This window comes from Babylonia areolata, chromosome 21 (assembly GCF_041734735.1).
Source record: "Babylonia areolata isolate BAREFJ2019XMU chromosome 21, ASM4173473v1, whole genome shotgun sequence".
Classification (NCBI taxonomy): Eukaryota; Metazoa; Mollusca; class Gastropoda; order Neogastropoda; family Buccinidae; genus Babylonia; species Babylonia areolata.
In genome coordinates, this window is record NC_134896.1 from 19,115,174 (window position 1) to 19,132,600 (window position 17,427).

A 17,427-nucleotide genomic window follows, 5' to 3' on the forward strand; every position below is an offset into this window, starting at 1 on the left:
AATTCAGCACAGTACCAAATACTGCAACACAGTACCCTGCAACATATAGAAGGGGGGAAAAAGTAAGAAAAAAAGCAAAAACAAACAAAAAAAACCCCAATACAACACAATAAAGATTCTCTTCAAACAATGAGAAAAAAGAGAAAACAAAAACGAAAAAGTGTCTCACTTTGATACGGATCAACGTTGATTTCTTTCCGCAGTTTCAATGCTTCCTCCACATCCTTCTTTTTTGCACACTGTATACCAAGCTGGGGAAAACTGAAAACAGAAAACAAATGATAATAAAAACAATAATAATATTATAATAATGCAGACTGAAGCTCACACCTCCCAGACAGTGAGCTTGTGGTGTTCACATTAAAGGTTATACATAATACATATTCTAACATCCATGTATTCAAGTATAACACACCACACACAAATAAGCATATGCACACACAATCACATAAGCAAACACATACACACACACACACTAACACACAAAGGCACACACACACACACACGCGCACACACAATCTCACATGCACAAACATATTCACACAAACACACACACACGCACACACACGCATGCACACACACGCGCGTGCGCACACACACACACACACACACACACACGCATGCATGCGCACACACACACACACACACACAGCCTGAAGTTTAAGAATCATATTCATCAATAACATGATAGGCAGCAGAATGTAAGTGGCGTGTTTTGAGAGACTTCTTAAACTGAACTGAGGAATCCACAAGACGGTTTGTTCCATACTACAGTGCCAAGATAAAAGAAAGAACTCTGACCTTGGGATAGTTTGCTTCACTGCGAAAAGTATTAGCACTCCGGAATCAGCAGCCAAGCATAAAGACCTAGACAGTTTTGTTTGACAAAGTTCTTCAATGTTTCTACCTTGAGTTGACTCAATTCTTGGGTTTTACAATAACAAAATGGAGATAAACTGATCCTACCATTTACCCATTGTGCACACTGAACTTGTCATCTACATGCTGCATAATGCATACACTAATCCCATGTATTTCATGCTGCATAACAAAAGAAGACAAAATAAAAGACATCATGCAGAACCAAACCCCATCCCACAGTCATGCCACAGATTCAGAAGCTATCTGATCAACCTTGGTGTCTAACAGCACATATAACACTGACCAAAGAACAGTAGTGATGAAATGCTTTGAAAAAATTATTCTCCGACATCTTCTTTCTTTCACTGAACAGCAGCTTGACTCTCTTCAGTTTGCTTATAAAGCACACAGAAGTACTGACGATGCTATCCTAACTCTCCTTCATAATGCTTTCCTTCATTTGAATAACACGGGATCTTTCGTTCGTATCCTTTTTGTTGACTTCTCTTCTGCTTTTAACACAATACAACCTCATCTCCTTGCCCTCAAACTGCTAGGCATGGATGTTGATCCGAAGCTTACTCTTTGGATAGTAAGTTTTCTTCTCAATAGAACTCAGTCCGTCCGCTTTCATTCTGCCCACTCTTCTCAAAAATCTACTTCTACTGGTGCACCCCAAGGTACAGTGCTGTCCCCTGTTCTTTTTACACTGTACACAAATGACTGCAGAGGCATGGAGGAAACTCCTGTCATAAAATATTCTGATGATTCAGCAATTGAAGATCTGTCCAACTCTGATGCTATTTATTTCAGTGAAATTAAAAAGTTCTGTTCCTGGTGTGAGAAAAACTATCTGGATCTCAACGTATTGAAAACAAAAGAAATGTTAATAGATTTTTCGGAAAGACCCCTTGCCTGTCGCTGACCTTGTTATTGATGGTCAAACAGTGGAGAGGGTCAATGAATATAGATATTTAGGGACCATCTTAGACAATAAGCTGACTTTTGACAGAAATGTTGATTCCATTCATAAGAAATGTCAATCTAGAATTTTTTGTTTACAGAAGCTTAGAAATGTTGGTATAAATTCAAATATTCTTCAAGTTATTATCGATGTTGTATCGAGTCCGTGCTTGCAGTTTCATTTATGTGCTGGTATGGAAGTTTGGGAGTGAGGAGTAAGCGTGTTTTGAACGATGTCATGAGTGTATGCAGTAAAATTGTGGGAGTGAAACAAGCTAGTATGCAAGAGCTGTATGAAAGTCGAGTGGTTAAAAAAAGCAGGCAGATAGCAACTGACGACACCCATATTTTAGCAAAGTATTATGAGCTGTTGCCATCAGGACGACGCTACAGAACTTTTAAGTTGAAATCCAGAGCTCTGAAGACTTTTATTCCACGTTCAATCCACCTTTTAAATTCTTGAGAACTGTGTGTGTGTGTGTGTGTGAGTGCGCGCGCGCGCACGCGCGCACACTCTCATGTGAGACGTGTGAAAGTCTGTGCATGATAGGCTGTACCTTGTTCTAGTTGTGGTGTGTGTGTGTGTGTGTGTGTGTGTGTGTGTGTGTTTACTGAGCTTAAAACGTGACAATTGGTTACAATGAATGTGCAATATGTAGGAAGAATAATGTGCAATATGCAGGATGAATGTACAATGAATATGTCTAATGCTATCCATATTCTAAATATATTTCTGTTTAATAATTACGATGTAATAATCAATTGCAATGTTTTTAAAAGCGAATATGTGAAATGCTTTTATTTCAGAACATATGTTTATTACTCTTGTTTAATCAAGTTATCCGCGTGTGTGGGGTGGGTGGGTGGGTGGGGTGGGGGGCCGGTGCGGGTGTGTGCTGATTATCTGGTTGTGGTTTTCCGCAATTCATCTTTATTCTTATCTTATCTGTCTATTATAATCAATGTGCAGTATAGTAGGCTATGTTTATAATTATATTCAAATAATGTTTCTTAATTCTTTCTGTTTTTACATTAAGAATACTAGTTATTACCTGCAGTGTGTGGATGTATGTATGAAACGATGTATGTGATATGTTTTACATTTGTATCTTCGTAATATTTGTCGGGGCTGTTGTTGGCTTTTACAGTTATGGTCCCCATGTTGTTTACTTGTCTATGTTGTGATAATGCACCTGACCAAATTTCTCCAGTTGGAGATAATAAAGTTATTCTTATCTTATCTTATCTTATCTTATCTTATCTTATCTTATCTAAAGGAATGAACACCTGTTCAATGAATCTTATCTACGAATGAAATTTTTAAAAGAATGTTCAATGCAGCAATGCATGAAGAGCTGAAGTCTAAATTAACAAAAATGCTTTCTTACCATTTAACACTAAACATTCATGACAACTTCATAATGTGGCCCTGTTCTCTCTCTTTCTCTCTCCCACTCCATCTTCTTCTTTCTCTCCAATTATGTCCCCCCCCACCCCCCTACCTCACCCCCCTTAAAATCTTCCAGTTAAATCCACTGTCTGAAAGGGTCTGGCTTGACACAAGACGCATTTGCCACATTATTAACTCACTCCAGACGAAGGGCCTCGATAGGGCTCTAGACTACTGTTCACAACCATTTCAGACAAAGGGCCCCGATCCCAGCCTTAGATAGTTTTGAATTTTTGAAGTGGCACCTAATTTGCATAATGACGTTATGAGCTAATATCTTTACTGACTTTTCCACTCTCCACTGCAACCAATAAATGCAGTGTGTGTTGCTGTGCTCACTAGTAGGAGAGAGATTTTCGCGGTGACTGGTTCATGTGAACAGCACATGTCAACAATGGCGTCTGTTCCAGTTTGGCCTCAGTCACAAGGCAGACAACAGAATTAGATGAAGGGACCCTATCGTGGCTGTATAATGTTCTGAATTTAATCTGTTTCAAACTGAAACTCTTTGTGCTTTCCTGGATTTGTTTACAAATCAGCAGTGTGTGCAAATTTCAAAAAAAGAATATGAAACTTTCATCATCTCACTGTATGACAGTATAAGAAGGGTGGAAGTTTTCTATGTTGTACCCAACTAACCTGTTATGTTACTGATCAGTTTGGAAGTTTTCAGTTAACAAATTCTTATATGTTTTTTTTGGTGATTTTATTTCTTACCCATACAAATGGGATGTCTGTGGGGAAAGTCAGGGGGAGCTAACTGGCAGTACTAAGTGAGTTAATGCAAACCTGTGAGGTCAACCCTGTTTCCAAACAGTGGAGAAGGAAGTGACCAGTCCAGGAAGTTCCTAGCACCACATTTACCTAAGATTATTATACTTAAAGGTTATTCCTGATCGCTTCCTGACCGGTAATAGTGACAATTTTGGTGTGTTTTTTAACATGCAGCTTTTCACTTCTAAAACGACTGCCTTTATTATCACGTGGGCATGTGGGCAAAATTCAACCATGACTTTGGTCTCCAGAACTTCATTTGATTTTCTAAAAGATATTGTACAAGAGTCTGCAAGTTTGAAAAACTGTGTCAAGTAGATTGATAAGAAAACACCACACAAAATATAACAGCAAAACAAAACAAACCAAAAAACCACACACACACATTCAGAAAAACACACACACGTGCACAAACATGCACACACACACACGCACAGATATGATTGCACACGCGCATACTCCTGCACACTCAGAAACGTGTGAACATGCACATACGCACACTCAAACCTGACCACACACACACATATATATACGCACAAATTCACACATACATACCCCTCCACCCCACCCTACACACAGACACAAGTACTAAGACAAACTTTACATAAACAGCAAACAAGTTTTAAAAACAAAAAAACAAAACAAAAAAAAACCCAAGGATATCAAACTCCAAGGCAGATATCCAACCTGACAACAGAGGCATCCTTCACTCTGACGGTGCACACGCCCTTTTTGCAGTCCCGACCCACCAGCGAGTGAGGGTGTGGCTTACACCGTGGCTCTGGGTCCTTGGTGACACACGACACTACGATGATCGCCTGTCCGTGGTAGTTGTGAATCTGCATGGAGACAAAGCCTCGTATTCAACATGCATGGTCAATCAACGTTTGAGGCAAGGTTTCATTTTCAACAGGGCTAGAAATTCACAGATTTTTCTTTTTTTGTTGTCTTGGAGACAATAAGATTTTTTTTTTTTTAATGTACATACCCCCCCACCCCCCTCCCCTCCACTATAAAAAAAATTCTACATGCCCACCCTAGGAGATAATTAATGAAAGTAATTTCAGCAGCGCAATTACAAGTCAGCAGACAAAATTAATTACGTAAGTAGTGCATGTCACAGGAAAAGACAAACTGGGAAGGGAGGTGTTTAAGTGACTAGGGAAGAAGTGAAGTGCAGCTGGTATGCACTGAAACTGACAGTTCTTTCACCCTTTCACCGTTACAGCCAACGACTGGTTGCCCTATTGACTTCTTGATCAGAAGGCTTTGCTACCACGGAATCAGACAGATGGGTAATTTGAGCCCTGTGTGGCATGTTCAGGTGTGAGGCAAAGTTTTGTGTTCAACTGCCATGTTCAGTTGGTATCACTAGATTGCATGTTTCTTCTTTTTCTTTTATTATATCATTTTATGCATTCTCTCAAAAACACTAATAATAAACAGATAAATAATTAGACAAATAAATAAGTAAAAAAATACTCCAATCCTAAACAACAACAAAAAAAGGATTCACTGTAACCACAACAGCAACCTACCTTCTTCTAACAGTAACTGGATTATTACTATCTATTCACTAGAAGGTCATTTAGACAATACACCCAGTACACATTCATTCATTTCAGCACACAAATACACACTTATGGTGTATTGGATGTGGGGAGGGTGGGTACATCGAGCTAACAGCAAACAGTGGATTGGAAAAGTCGTCCATCATAAGACCAACAGAAAAAAAATTACTACAAAGCTACTGCCCACCTCAACACAACTCACTTTTATCGTGGGGAAGGTCTTCTTTTCTGCCGAGCTGTGCTCTCCTGGGATACTGCCGGCTGAGCGGCCCTCACACTGATAGCGGAACCGCAGGCCCCGCTGCTTGGGCTGCTCTATCACCTCCACCCACACGTCGCTGGCTGGGTTGACCTTCCGGGACTTGGGCTGGGAACGGGAGTGGGCATGGGCTGGAGGAGCAGGGGAAGGAACTGCGCCGGACACCGGGGATGGACGGTGGGCCGTCATGTGGTCCATGCCCATGTTGTGCATGACGGTGGGCTTGTACATCATCTGGGCAGCTGACGACTCTTGGATACCATAGTGCACTCCCCCTGCTATGGCAAAAAAAAAAAAAAAGAAATGTAATTATATACTTCAAGCCTGTGATATGTTTGCATTGCACACATACTTATTGCTCTGATACATTATGTTATCTGTATGTAAAAATAAAATGGATTCCCGAGTCCCATTAAAAAAAAAGCTCTCAAAACATACCTCTTCCGTTCTGCCTACCATTTTATTGACTGATGCACTTTTTTAACTTATGCCGGTCATATGTGTGTGTGTGTGTGTGTGTGTGTAGGTTTGTTTGAGTGTGCACATGCTTGATCATGTCTGGTGTATTAACTTACCTACTTGAAGTATGTGTGTTTATGTATGTGTAACTTTTTATTGTAAATGCCATTAACTCTCTGCCTGGAAGCTGTCAGCGTCAATCTGTATTATTATCATCAATGTTGAGCCAATGAAGAATGCAGCACAATACATATTACAAAATTTGTGTGTGTGTGTGTGTGTGTGTGTGTGTGTGTGTGTGCTTTACCTGTATCTGTCTTTTTTTCTTTTTTCTTCTTTTTCTCAAGGCCTGACTAAGCATGTTGGGTTACACTGTTGGTCAGGCATCTGCTAGGCAGATGTGGTGTAGCGTATATGGATTTGTTTGAACATAGTGACGCCCTCCTTGAGTTACCGATACTGATACCGTCTATCTCTCGACCCCCCAATATACAAAACTGAAATCAACATGATTAATTCTTCAGTGATGCAAGTGCACCAAATTCAGTAGATTATTCATACTGCATATACATTTTTTGGCTTTTTTTTCATATGGAATATTTGCATCGCCACAAATAGTATAACACATAATCCCAATGTCAGTTGTCATTATAGGACAGTAGAAACAGAATCTATGAAACACAATGCACAATCTATTAAATACCATCAATTTCCTATGGGAACATGGAGGATCAAAATCGTTTGCTACATATTCTGAAACAATGAGTAGATGATGCAATGCTGTGAATGTTGAAGTCCAACAGTTACAAGTAAGAAACTGCCAAGACCAAAACAGTGACTTTGAATGTCACTGTCAGGAAATAATTTTCAATCTGTTGTCAGAAGTCTTAAAATAGTTGTTAAAAAGTCTACAAACAGGAAAAGAATGTCTGTCAAAAGAAATGATGGACATGAAAAAGAAACTACTCATAACAAAATCTGCTTCTGACAGAATGGCACAGGGAAAGAGACAGAAACAGAGACAGAGAGAGGAGAGAAAGAGAGGGATATATATATTCATTTTCATATTCTTCATTTTCAAGACCAATGTCATATTCATTTTCAATACTTCATTTTCATTCACATCCACTGACATTTCTTCAAAGTTCATGAGTCATTTCAGTTGTAAAATACTGATATTGAGTTGTTTACACCTTGCTCAATTTCATCATTACTGGTTAGCAACTTTAGACATGGAAAAATGTACTGACCTGTTCATATCATTTGAATGTCCCAGTCATGTTGGTGTGATGAGGACAAATGTTCAATTACGTTTGAGCCTATTCATTTGAATGTCCCAGTCATGTTGGTGTGATGAGGACAAATGTCCAATTACGTTTGGGCCTATTCATTTGAATGTCCCATTCATCTTGGTGTGATGAGGACAAATGTCCAATTACGTTTGGGCCTATTCATTTGAATGTCCCATTCATCTTGGTGTGATGAGGACAAATGATCAATTACGTTTGGGCCTATTCATCTGAATGTCCCAGTCATGTTGGTGTGATGAGGACAAATGTCCAATTACGTTTGGGTGGGTCAGGATATTTGTCCTGTTGTTGTCCCTGTGGATGTACACCCCTGGAAACCCATACATGGTCCCACATTTATGATGTAAAAAAAATATATTTGGAATGATGAAAGGTTTTTATTAGTCACTCTCCTAGTCCTACCACAAAACCACCTTGCCAAATCACAAAGCAATAACTTTACAAAACAGATGTTACAACATTTCACATCATCAGAATCCTTAACAGTAAATAAAACCCACCATATAAAACAAGCTTACAGCCATGGAATCACTGTGAGTTAACAAGTTCCATTAAATTCCCTACTTACCTTCCTGATTATTATAGTTGAGTAATTCCTGTTCAGATATCATCTGTTCTAATTCTGTGGTCGTAAGCTGGGTAAAGTTATCGAAGTCTGAAAGCAAAAAAAAAAAAAAAAAAAAAAAAAATCATAATTTTAATTTCACTAATAATGCTTTATATAAATACACAAAATGAGCTAACAAAACTTGAAATTCTAAGGAGAAAATAAGCGCTTCTGAATGGTAAAGAACAAACAGAATATTTCATATACAGTACCTTCATGAACTTTGCTATCAGTCAATATTTAGAACGCTTCTATGGTGCATTATGCTTCATGTGTGTGTGTGTGTGTGTGTGTGTGTGTGTGTGTGTGTGTGTGTTTGGAATCACATCCTTTCATGCAGTGTGACTGACCTTGTAAAGTCTCTGAGACAGAGAGACACAAACTGACAAAGGCATGAACTGTAATTCGTGTAAACAGAGACACACAGATACTGAGACAGAGACAGAGACACACAGATCCTGAGAAAAAGACAGGTCATTCCCATGTTTAGTTCAGTCTAAGCGACAGCACTCAAGTACATCTCTGCAATCAGCACCAGACCAAACCGCTACTGTTGACAGTCAGTGTGGCAGCTCAGAACATTGTGTTTGATCCAATGCAATGTTCTTTGTCCACAGCTATCTTTCTTTAAAATGAAATCACACTGAATGAGCTTCAATTCATTCAACTGAAAACAATTTCCACTCAACGGCGGTTCACTGGCTACCTGGCCTTACCTTTCCTAGACCTGCAATTCCAAGACTCAGTCTGTGCATGGAAATACGGATTTTCATGCCATTTCTGGAACCATTTTCGACTCTCAGCACTCACATTTGATTTATACTGAAACATGGGCATACTGGAAACTCTATCTTGAGTGGAATACGCTGGTTTGAGAGCCAGACTGTGCAACTGAGAATATTCAGACATATTTATCCTTTAACAGTTGTAACTGGTATGCAAGGAGTGTGGCAACAGTACTCCTCCACCACCTGTCCTGTGCTTTACATTCACTGCTGATGGATCATCTCCTTCACTGCCTGCTTCACATTCATTGCTGATGGATCAGTCACTAGGCAACAACTTTTTATGACGTGTGTCTTCTAAAGATACCTTGTAGCTGTCCAAAAAATCAATAGAAGTACGTTAGGTCCAGGGGAATGGTCAGATCTCCACCAATCAGAAGCCTTTTCACATTTGTGGCTTCGTCAGTCAACACAGTATCACAGAGAAAGTTATTAGCTTCGTTAATCATGATGTTAACGTCAATGGGTGTGGGGGTTTTTCCCCCTGAGACTCACTATTGACAAGACTGCCCAGGTATTTGTTTTTCTCTTTTGTGTAAACATTATAGAACTCTATTTCTTCTCAACCTTGTCATTCTTTTTTAAGCTATACTTTGCAATTTAAATTTCATTTAAACATCATAGAACACCATCTCTGCTCAACCTTGTCATTCTTTTTAAGCTATACTTTGCAATTTAAATTTCATATTCATTATACCATGTTGCAGCCAAACTAGATAGGGTCAAATGTCTCCCAATAGTAACAATGCAAGCTTGGCGGAAATTGGCACATCCACTGCTTGAAAATCATGTTTTTCTGTACATCACTGAATAAATAAATTACTGTCATGTAAGGGAAGAGAATCAAAGGACAAAAAAATAATAATTCCATCCATGACTCTATGTCTTAACACAAATTCTGTAAAGATCTAACTCTCATGAGAGTTTTTAAACTCTAGATTTCTCCTTGTTTTGAAAGATGCACTCAGTGTATATTTTGTCAAATCCATTTAGTCTTAAAAATGCTTTTGACAACAGCTCATTCCATCTGGTGGGCTCACAACAAAGTAGATCCACACAGACACACAAGACGTGTGCAACCACATGGATTTATTCACACACACACACACACACACACACACGCATCTTCATAAACAAAAAATCTGTGATACCCCATCACTGCCTTAGTTAGTGGTACCAGCATCAACACTGTTAATCCTATCTAACTGAACTCAATTACTGCAGCCTTTGACGCCAGCAAATTAACTGGCTTTTTTTCTGAACCAAATTACTATTAATAATACTCCTGCAGATATATATATGTATATATATACACACGTGTGTGTGTGTGTGTGTGTGTGTGTGTGTGTGTGCGTGTGTGTGCGTGTGCGTGTGTGCGTGTGTGTGCATGTGTAAGTGGTCATGTAAAGATATGACAAGTCATACAACAAACCTGATTTTGCTAAAACACAGCTTATCAAGAAAAATTAAAATCACAATTCCCTTCAAAATATTACAGTCATTATTTATTGTGAATGACATGAATATTCAATTCACAAGGAGACAAGTGAAAACTTAATCTGCAGAGTCTGTAGTTTAAAAAAAATATGTCTCCTCTTGAGACTTTAACTTAAGGCAAACTTGAATGTTGCACTTAAAACTGATTCAGAAGCAAAAAACTACATCTTGTGTCATGTGAAGAAAGTGTTGCTTGATTATGTATGTTGGGAAAATCACAACTAAGACAGCTTCCTGTGTATGATCCCAAGTACTTTTCTTTCCCCAGAGGAAGTAAACTGACCTATTATTCTCAACACAAACCAAGCAATACTGGCGTCATCTGGCAAAAGACAGGAGTTTTGCTTCTGAACTAAAAGTATAGGAAAAAAAAAAAGAGGATCATTTCATCAGATGAAAGTCTCAAGAACTGACTAATCCAATAGTTCAAAATATTAACAGTATTAACAGTACATCATACTCTTGCTTTTCTTTTCTTTCTTTTTTTATTTCTTCAACCACATCACGAATCACTCTTAGATTCCTTGTACAAATATATCCTCCTGTATGGAACACAGATCCATTCATTTCCTAATTTTTTTGTTTGTTTGGTTGGTTGTTTGTTTTTTGTTGTTGTTTTTTTGTTGTTGTTGTTGTTTTGTTTGTTTCTTGTTGTTTTTTGTCTGACTTAATTTTTGTTACATTTCAAAGTTTATTTTAAGTTATACTACATACCAAAAATACAACTGGCACATGAATTTCTCATGACTGCTAAACAGTCAATGGCCTACTGAAATTCATGCTCCTAATGACTCAATTAAGCTGGTTCTTCTTATACACAGAGTCCATGAGGGTGAGGGTTTGAATCCCACTCTCTCCCTTTCTCCCAAGTTTGACTGGACAATCAAACTGAGCATCTAGTCTATCAGATGAAACAATAAACCGTGGTAACATGTGCAGAATACGCTCAGCACACTGAAAAAGAACCTATGGCAATGAGAGTGTTGTCCTCTGGCAAAATTATGTAAAAGTAAGTCCACTCTTATAGGTACACAAATCGGGGATCGGAGGAGTGTGTCTGAAGTAATTCTACTTCTAGTTTACTGTTTCAGAAGATTTAAACAATAACTAGCATTGTAACAAGAAAAAAAGTGAAGATGAGAACAAGAAAAAAGAAACCAACTTGAGAAAGAAATTTAGCATCACACAAAAACAAGACATTATGAATAAACTGTCCCTCTCTTTCTGAGGGTGAGGGGGAGTGGTTCAGCTCACTAAGGACTTTTCAATTTCAGTTTCACTCCCTGGTTTGAGCCAGAAGACACTGAAAGCCTATTTTCTCTTTTTTCCAGTTCAAAGAAAATCATTCATCTTGGAACAATAGAGTCTCATGGACAAATAAATGAATAACTGGTATTTCTTTTTTATGTAGATACTGGAATGTTTTAGCTGTATTTTGTAGTGTACAAATTCACCCAGAATCTAGTTTTATCTACACACTGATCAAGAGGGTTTTTTTCTATGCACTAATAAACATGATAAGAATGGGTTAATGTTTCCAAATTTTAGTGACAATTGATTTTTACAGTAATCAGTAATGGCTGTACTGACAATCTGATTTTAACGTTCTCTTCATACAAACTGGTATTCATCCTTCAAAATTTCATGTTCCTCTTCTTACAGCTGTCACACCGCTCGTCTGAAGCACACAGCTGAAAGTAACATCAACACTTTTCATCAACAGAGTAAATCTGTGCACGTACGAGGAATGTTCATTTAAGATTTCCCCAGACTTACTTCCTGTTGTTATTGTAGGCAATTGCAAATGATATTAATAATACATATCTCTTTAGTTCACATGGCAATTGCATCTCTGAACTTAAAACAATTTCTCTCTAACACTACAGTTGCTAAGGTGGAGTAAGGTGTGATAATGGAGCCAACTGAATGCAGAGCGGTCATCAAGTTTCTGTACTTCAGAGGCTGCACACCAAGGGAATGAGATGAAAAAGACTGATGGGGAGGATGCCCATTATATGACATTGTCGATCAATGGCATCATCAGTTCAAGTGTGGTTGGACATCACTGGAAACGGCTCTCATTCCCCGGCAACCTCAGTACACCATTGATGAAGACACTGTCCAGCAAGTGGAGGTTACCATTTTAGAGGATCATCGCATAACCATTTGCCAACTAGCCCAAGATATCAAGATCAGTGTGAGGTCTGTGGAAAAAATCATCCGTGACCATTTACACATGAAGAAGTTGTCTGCATGATGGATTCCCTGGTTGGTCATGTCTTTCCAGAAGCAGGAACGAGTCACATACTGCAGGCACTTTTGGCCATGTGCCAAGAAAACCAGGAGGACTTCTTTGACAGACTAATCATGCAGGATGAAACATTTATCCATCACTGTGATCCAGAGATAAAGCCCAGTCAGAACAATGGAAGCAATCTGAATCACAATCTCCATTGAAGGCACGTGTCCAACCCTCAGCGGGCATGGTTGTGCTCATGGTTTTGGGGGACCAGCGCAGAGTAGTCATGATGGATTCCCTGGCAAAGGGTACCACAATTACCGGGACATATTACTCTTTATTGCTGCAGAAATTGTGGAAGGCCATCAAAATCAAGAGGTATGGCGTTCTGACCAAAGGTGTCCACCTCCTGCAAAACAATGCCCCAGTTCACAACTCACATGTTGCCCACACAGAAGCACGGTCCTGCAGCTATGAAATCCTTTCTCACACCCCTTATTGTCCCAACCTCACACCATCAGACTTCCACCTCTTTCCATCCATGACGATAAAGTTACTTTTGAAGGGTAAGCACTTTTGTGAAGAAAATGGTTTACTATTTTCCCTGGATTTACAGGGCAACATAATATATCAGGAATTGGAATTTGTCTTTTGGAAAAAGTTTTCACATGTTTCACATGCATTTTTGTAACATACACTGAGTTCTGAACATGATGAGCTGCTGTGAAGTGCAGATTTTGGGGGGCAGATGGTGTTATGAAGTTGTCCATGTATGCACAGATTTTTGCATGTAAAGGCATCTAGTGGCTAGGAACAGGCCACAGGCTTTTTGAGTTGAGGTGATAGGAACTGGGCACGGACTTCTGGAGAACGGGATAGTGGAACCATCCTGATGGACTGTCATCAGCACTCTGCCGGGTTTCAGGCAGATCACAGAAGGTGAACGTGATGGTGAAACCATCGAGACATGCTGAAGTGAGGAACCAGGAGCTGGCAAGACTTCTCCGAAGAACATTTATGGTGGTGATGTATTATATCCCCCCCCCCACCCCCCACCCCACACACACACATATATTCTGGTCCAGACCAACAGTGGCAGCAATATATTTTTTTTCTTAATGATAAATAAAAGGATGTGGCTTCACAACAGTGCTGATTTTCAATGTTTGGGGAGAATACATTCTGATCTGGAGTGACAAGTGAACAGATAGCAGGCCTACACATACAGGCAAATATATTCATTCTTATTTAGTTATCTCTGTCTATCTGGCACTTTCTTTACTGTAGTTTACAACATCCCAGATGATGAAACACATAATTATTCCTATGTCAAATCATGACTTCTGGTGCATCTGCAGACTTCTACTAGCAAGATCTTCACACTTGCAGAAAGCAATGTGAGAATTGTGTCACCCTTGGTGGTAGATATGTAGTATGTAGAGAAAGAATAACTGCCTAGTAAGTTTCATTCCTCTCAGTCCATGGAAAGTTGGTCAGGGGAAATAATGAACATCCCTGGCAATATGTACTTCACCAAATGCAGGTGATCAACTAAGGTATCCCATTTCCCATAAATACATAATCAAATCATATACATATCCTGCTTCTGCTTGTGGGCAACTTGAATGGTGTCTTATTATTCTTAGACAACTGTTTCTTTCCCACTGATCTTGCACTGATCATGCACTACACTGTCAGTGTCACTGTCAAGCACTAGCAGACAGCTCTGGGTCACACGGAGGTCGACAATGACTACGCATGTCTCAATTTCACATCCTTTTCACGAATAAAACATGGGCATAAATATTAGATCACACTGGCTGATATATTATCTATTTCTACTCACAATGATACCTGATGCTGACTCAATTAGCTGACCTCACAAACTTAACAATCGGCATGCCTATGGTAACCCGACATGTTTTTTCTGATCCACATCCGATGGGTGTCATCAATTTCAAGTTCACACACTGACAGTGAATTTTTCGGAAATTACTTTGCTTCTGCATGTGGCGCACTTTAAAATACATGCGTGAAGTAACCAGCACACCACGCTTTCGTACCAGATATGCGTCGAAACAAGCAAAAAACAAATTATTATGGCGAACGAGACTAAAAATGGGACTAAAAATGGCCGACAAGTGTCCAAACAAGCAATCCAATCTACGACTGTCGATTGCCGTTGTTTGTTTCCTTACCTTCGCTCATTGCAGTCATCTTTGGTATTGTGTTAAGTGAACGGAAGCAATATGTGCGGCTAGGACTCAACCAAATGATAAATTTAACCTAAAACTTTTGACAATAATATTTTGGAGTGCATTCCCATCGATGAACTTTTTCCACTTAAGTTTTGTTTCTAAAAATAGTTTTCGGGGAATAACCATACGCACCCCAGTCTTTGATTGGCTGGTTTATTCGTAGGCGGCGCTGCTTGCATACCTCGCTCTCCTAACGAGGCTTCCCCTGGTGGGAAAACCGAAAACGTAAAAATTATTTTTAACACATCTTCCTCCATGTGCGGATCGTCTGGGGGTGTTTCAAAGGCTGTGATACAGACCTCAAAACAGCTGTACTTATTTCTGCCTTCACTAATGTTCTGATGCAAATTCCCCAGTGCCAAAGTTCCGAGGCAAAAGTTTCAGTCATCGGGAACCGTTTGATAGTCATGAAGGTGACCACAAATGCAACTATGATGACTCGCGAATCTGTAACTCCAGGTCTGTGTGAAGCCGTTTTCTAATATCAAATCGGCTCGGTTGAATACCCCTGTGTGTGCGTGTGTGTGTGTGAGCTATTGCATTCACAGAAATGCACAACAGTAATTAACGAACAGGTAATCACAAGCATCACTTCTGTTTTCCTTCTCAATCCTAGCTTCTTCTTCTTCTTCTTCTTCTTCCTCTTCTTCTTCTTCAGTTCCTTCATTGATGTTCGGATGAGACGACTGATGTACCGAAGTCACGATGTGCAGCTCGCACTATAGTTGGCGCAAATCTCAAAAAGAACCCGTGGCAACTGACGAGAGAGTTGTCCTCTGGCAACTTGAAATTATGTAGAAGAAATCCACTCTGATATCAGTGTACACAAATATTATAAGGATATATTCAAGCCGGGCCTCACTAAGCGCGTAGCCGGGGTTATGTTGCTCACGGTGGTCACTGGCATCTGCAGTGCCTACTCAGTACGTGACAGCCTACAGACGTGGTTCGAAAGTGATAGGGAACTCAAGGGAGAGCTGGACAGTACAACGTCTTCAGAGAAGAAGCCCCACTCAGGCAAGTGTTTCGGCCCATAACTCGTTACACTGATTCTAAGGGGGCCGGGCCGCACCCAAGTTATGAGTCTTGGATGCCGGCCTTGTATCAGTTGCCTCCCCAGTCTTCTTCTTCTTCTTCTTCTTCTTCTTCTATTCTTTCCTGGCCCTCAGCAGGTTCTCGAACCCGTGCCTCCAGGGTCCGACCCCGGGTCGCCACTTCAGTACTGAGTCACCTTTTCTGGCAGACGTTTTAACCACAGAGCCATCGAACGCCAAGTGTGAGTCTATTTTTAGATCAGTGACTTTGAGTTGGGAAATTTAATCCTTGGCCAGATCCAGCTGGCCTATGAATTTGTCTAAACGCAGTGACGCCTCATTGGGAAAATGAAACTGAAAACTTCTTCTTCGATATATATATATATATATATTCCTCATTCTGTTCCTTCATCATCAACACCTTCCATATAGGCCAGCCGGTTCTTTCATCTCAAGTTCTCAGTCCCGGCGCCCCCTTTATGTCACATGCAAATAGAAACATATATACTTTCTTCCATTCTTCTTCGTCGTCGCCGTCAGTCGTCCGGCGTGGTCGTCGTCATCTTCTCAAGTTCTTCGTCAGTGTCATTTTAATTTGTCAGCCTTTGCCGTTCGGTGACCAACATGAACGTTCAATATACGATCGAGGTGACCGACTGTAACGACTAAGTGCTAATGCGTGCAAGTACTATGATTGTTTGTTTTGGGTGGGTTTTGTTGTTGTTGTTTGTTTGTTTTTCAGTAATGTAATCTTCTAATGGGCCTATGTAGTTCCAGAACTAACTGTCCCGCCAAGGCGGCTGGATGCATGCAGCCGGGCTGACACTGTGTAAGGATAAAACATTGTATTGAGTTGTGTTGTATTGTATTACTCTCTTTGTCACAACAAATTTCTCGGTGTGTAATTCGGGCTGCTCTCCCCAGGGAAAGCGCGTCGCTACATTGACAGCGCCACTTTGGGTTTTTTGTTTTTGTTTTTGTTTTTCCTTTTTTTTTCTTTTTTTTTCTTCTTCTTCTTCTTCTTATTTTTTCTGCCTGCGATTTTATTTGTTTTCCTGTCGAAGTGGATTTTTCCACAGAATTTTGTTAGGGACAACCCTTTTGTTGCCGTGGGTTCTTTTACGTGCGCAAAATGCATGCTGCACACGGGACCTTGGTTTAACGTCTCATCCGAATGACTAGCGTCCAGACCACCATCACTCAAGGTCTAATAGAGGGGGAGAAAATACTGGCGACTGCCGGTGTGATTCGAACCATTGCGCTCAGATTCTCTCGCTTCCTAGGCGGACGTGTCACCTCTTGGCCAAGACCTCCCACTGACAAATAATCTGGGCATCCCCTTCAAGCAGTTCACACCTCT

At 40.0% G+C, this 17,427-nt stretch overlaps 1 protein-coding gene across 4 annotated transcripts in view; it reads right to left on the bottom strand.

The window, feature by feature from the left end:
• LOC143296481 (transcription factor p65-like) overlaps positions 1–15,130 on the bottom strand; it is a 28,876-nt gene extending 13,746 nt beyond the window's left edge. The window contains exons 1-5 of one of the 4 annotated variants that reach the window (XM_076608439.1): positions 14,974–15,130; positions 8,216–8,302; positions 5,822–6,153; positions 4,736–4,887; positions 170–261 (exon numbers count right to left, since the gene is read on the bottom strand). In XM_076608439.1, the coding sequence (XP_076464554.1) occupies positions 170–261; positions 4,736–4,887; positions 5,822–6,153; positions 8,216–8,302; positions 14,974–14,992 (682 nt within the window). In that variant the 5' untranslated portion in view covers positions 14,993–15,130. Of the gene's footprint in view, positions 1–169; positions 262–4,735; positions 4,888–5,821; positions 6,157–8,215; positions 8,303–14,621; positions 14,803–14,973 lie in introns of those variants that run through there. The other 3 variants (XM_076608438.1, XM_076608440.1, XM_076608442.1) reach the window with 3 other exon arrangements.
• Between the last annotated feature and the right edge of the window lie 2,297 nt (positions 15,131–17,427).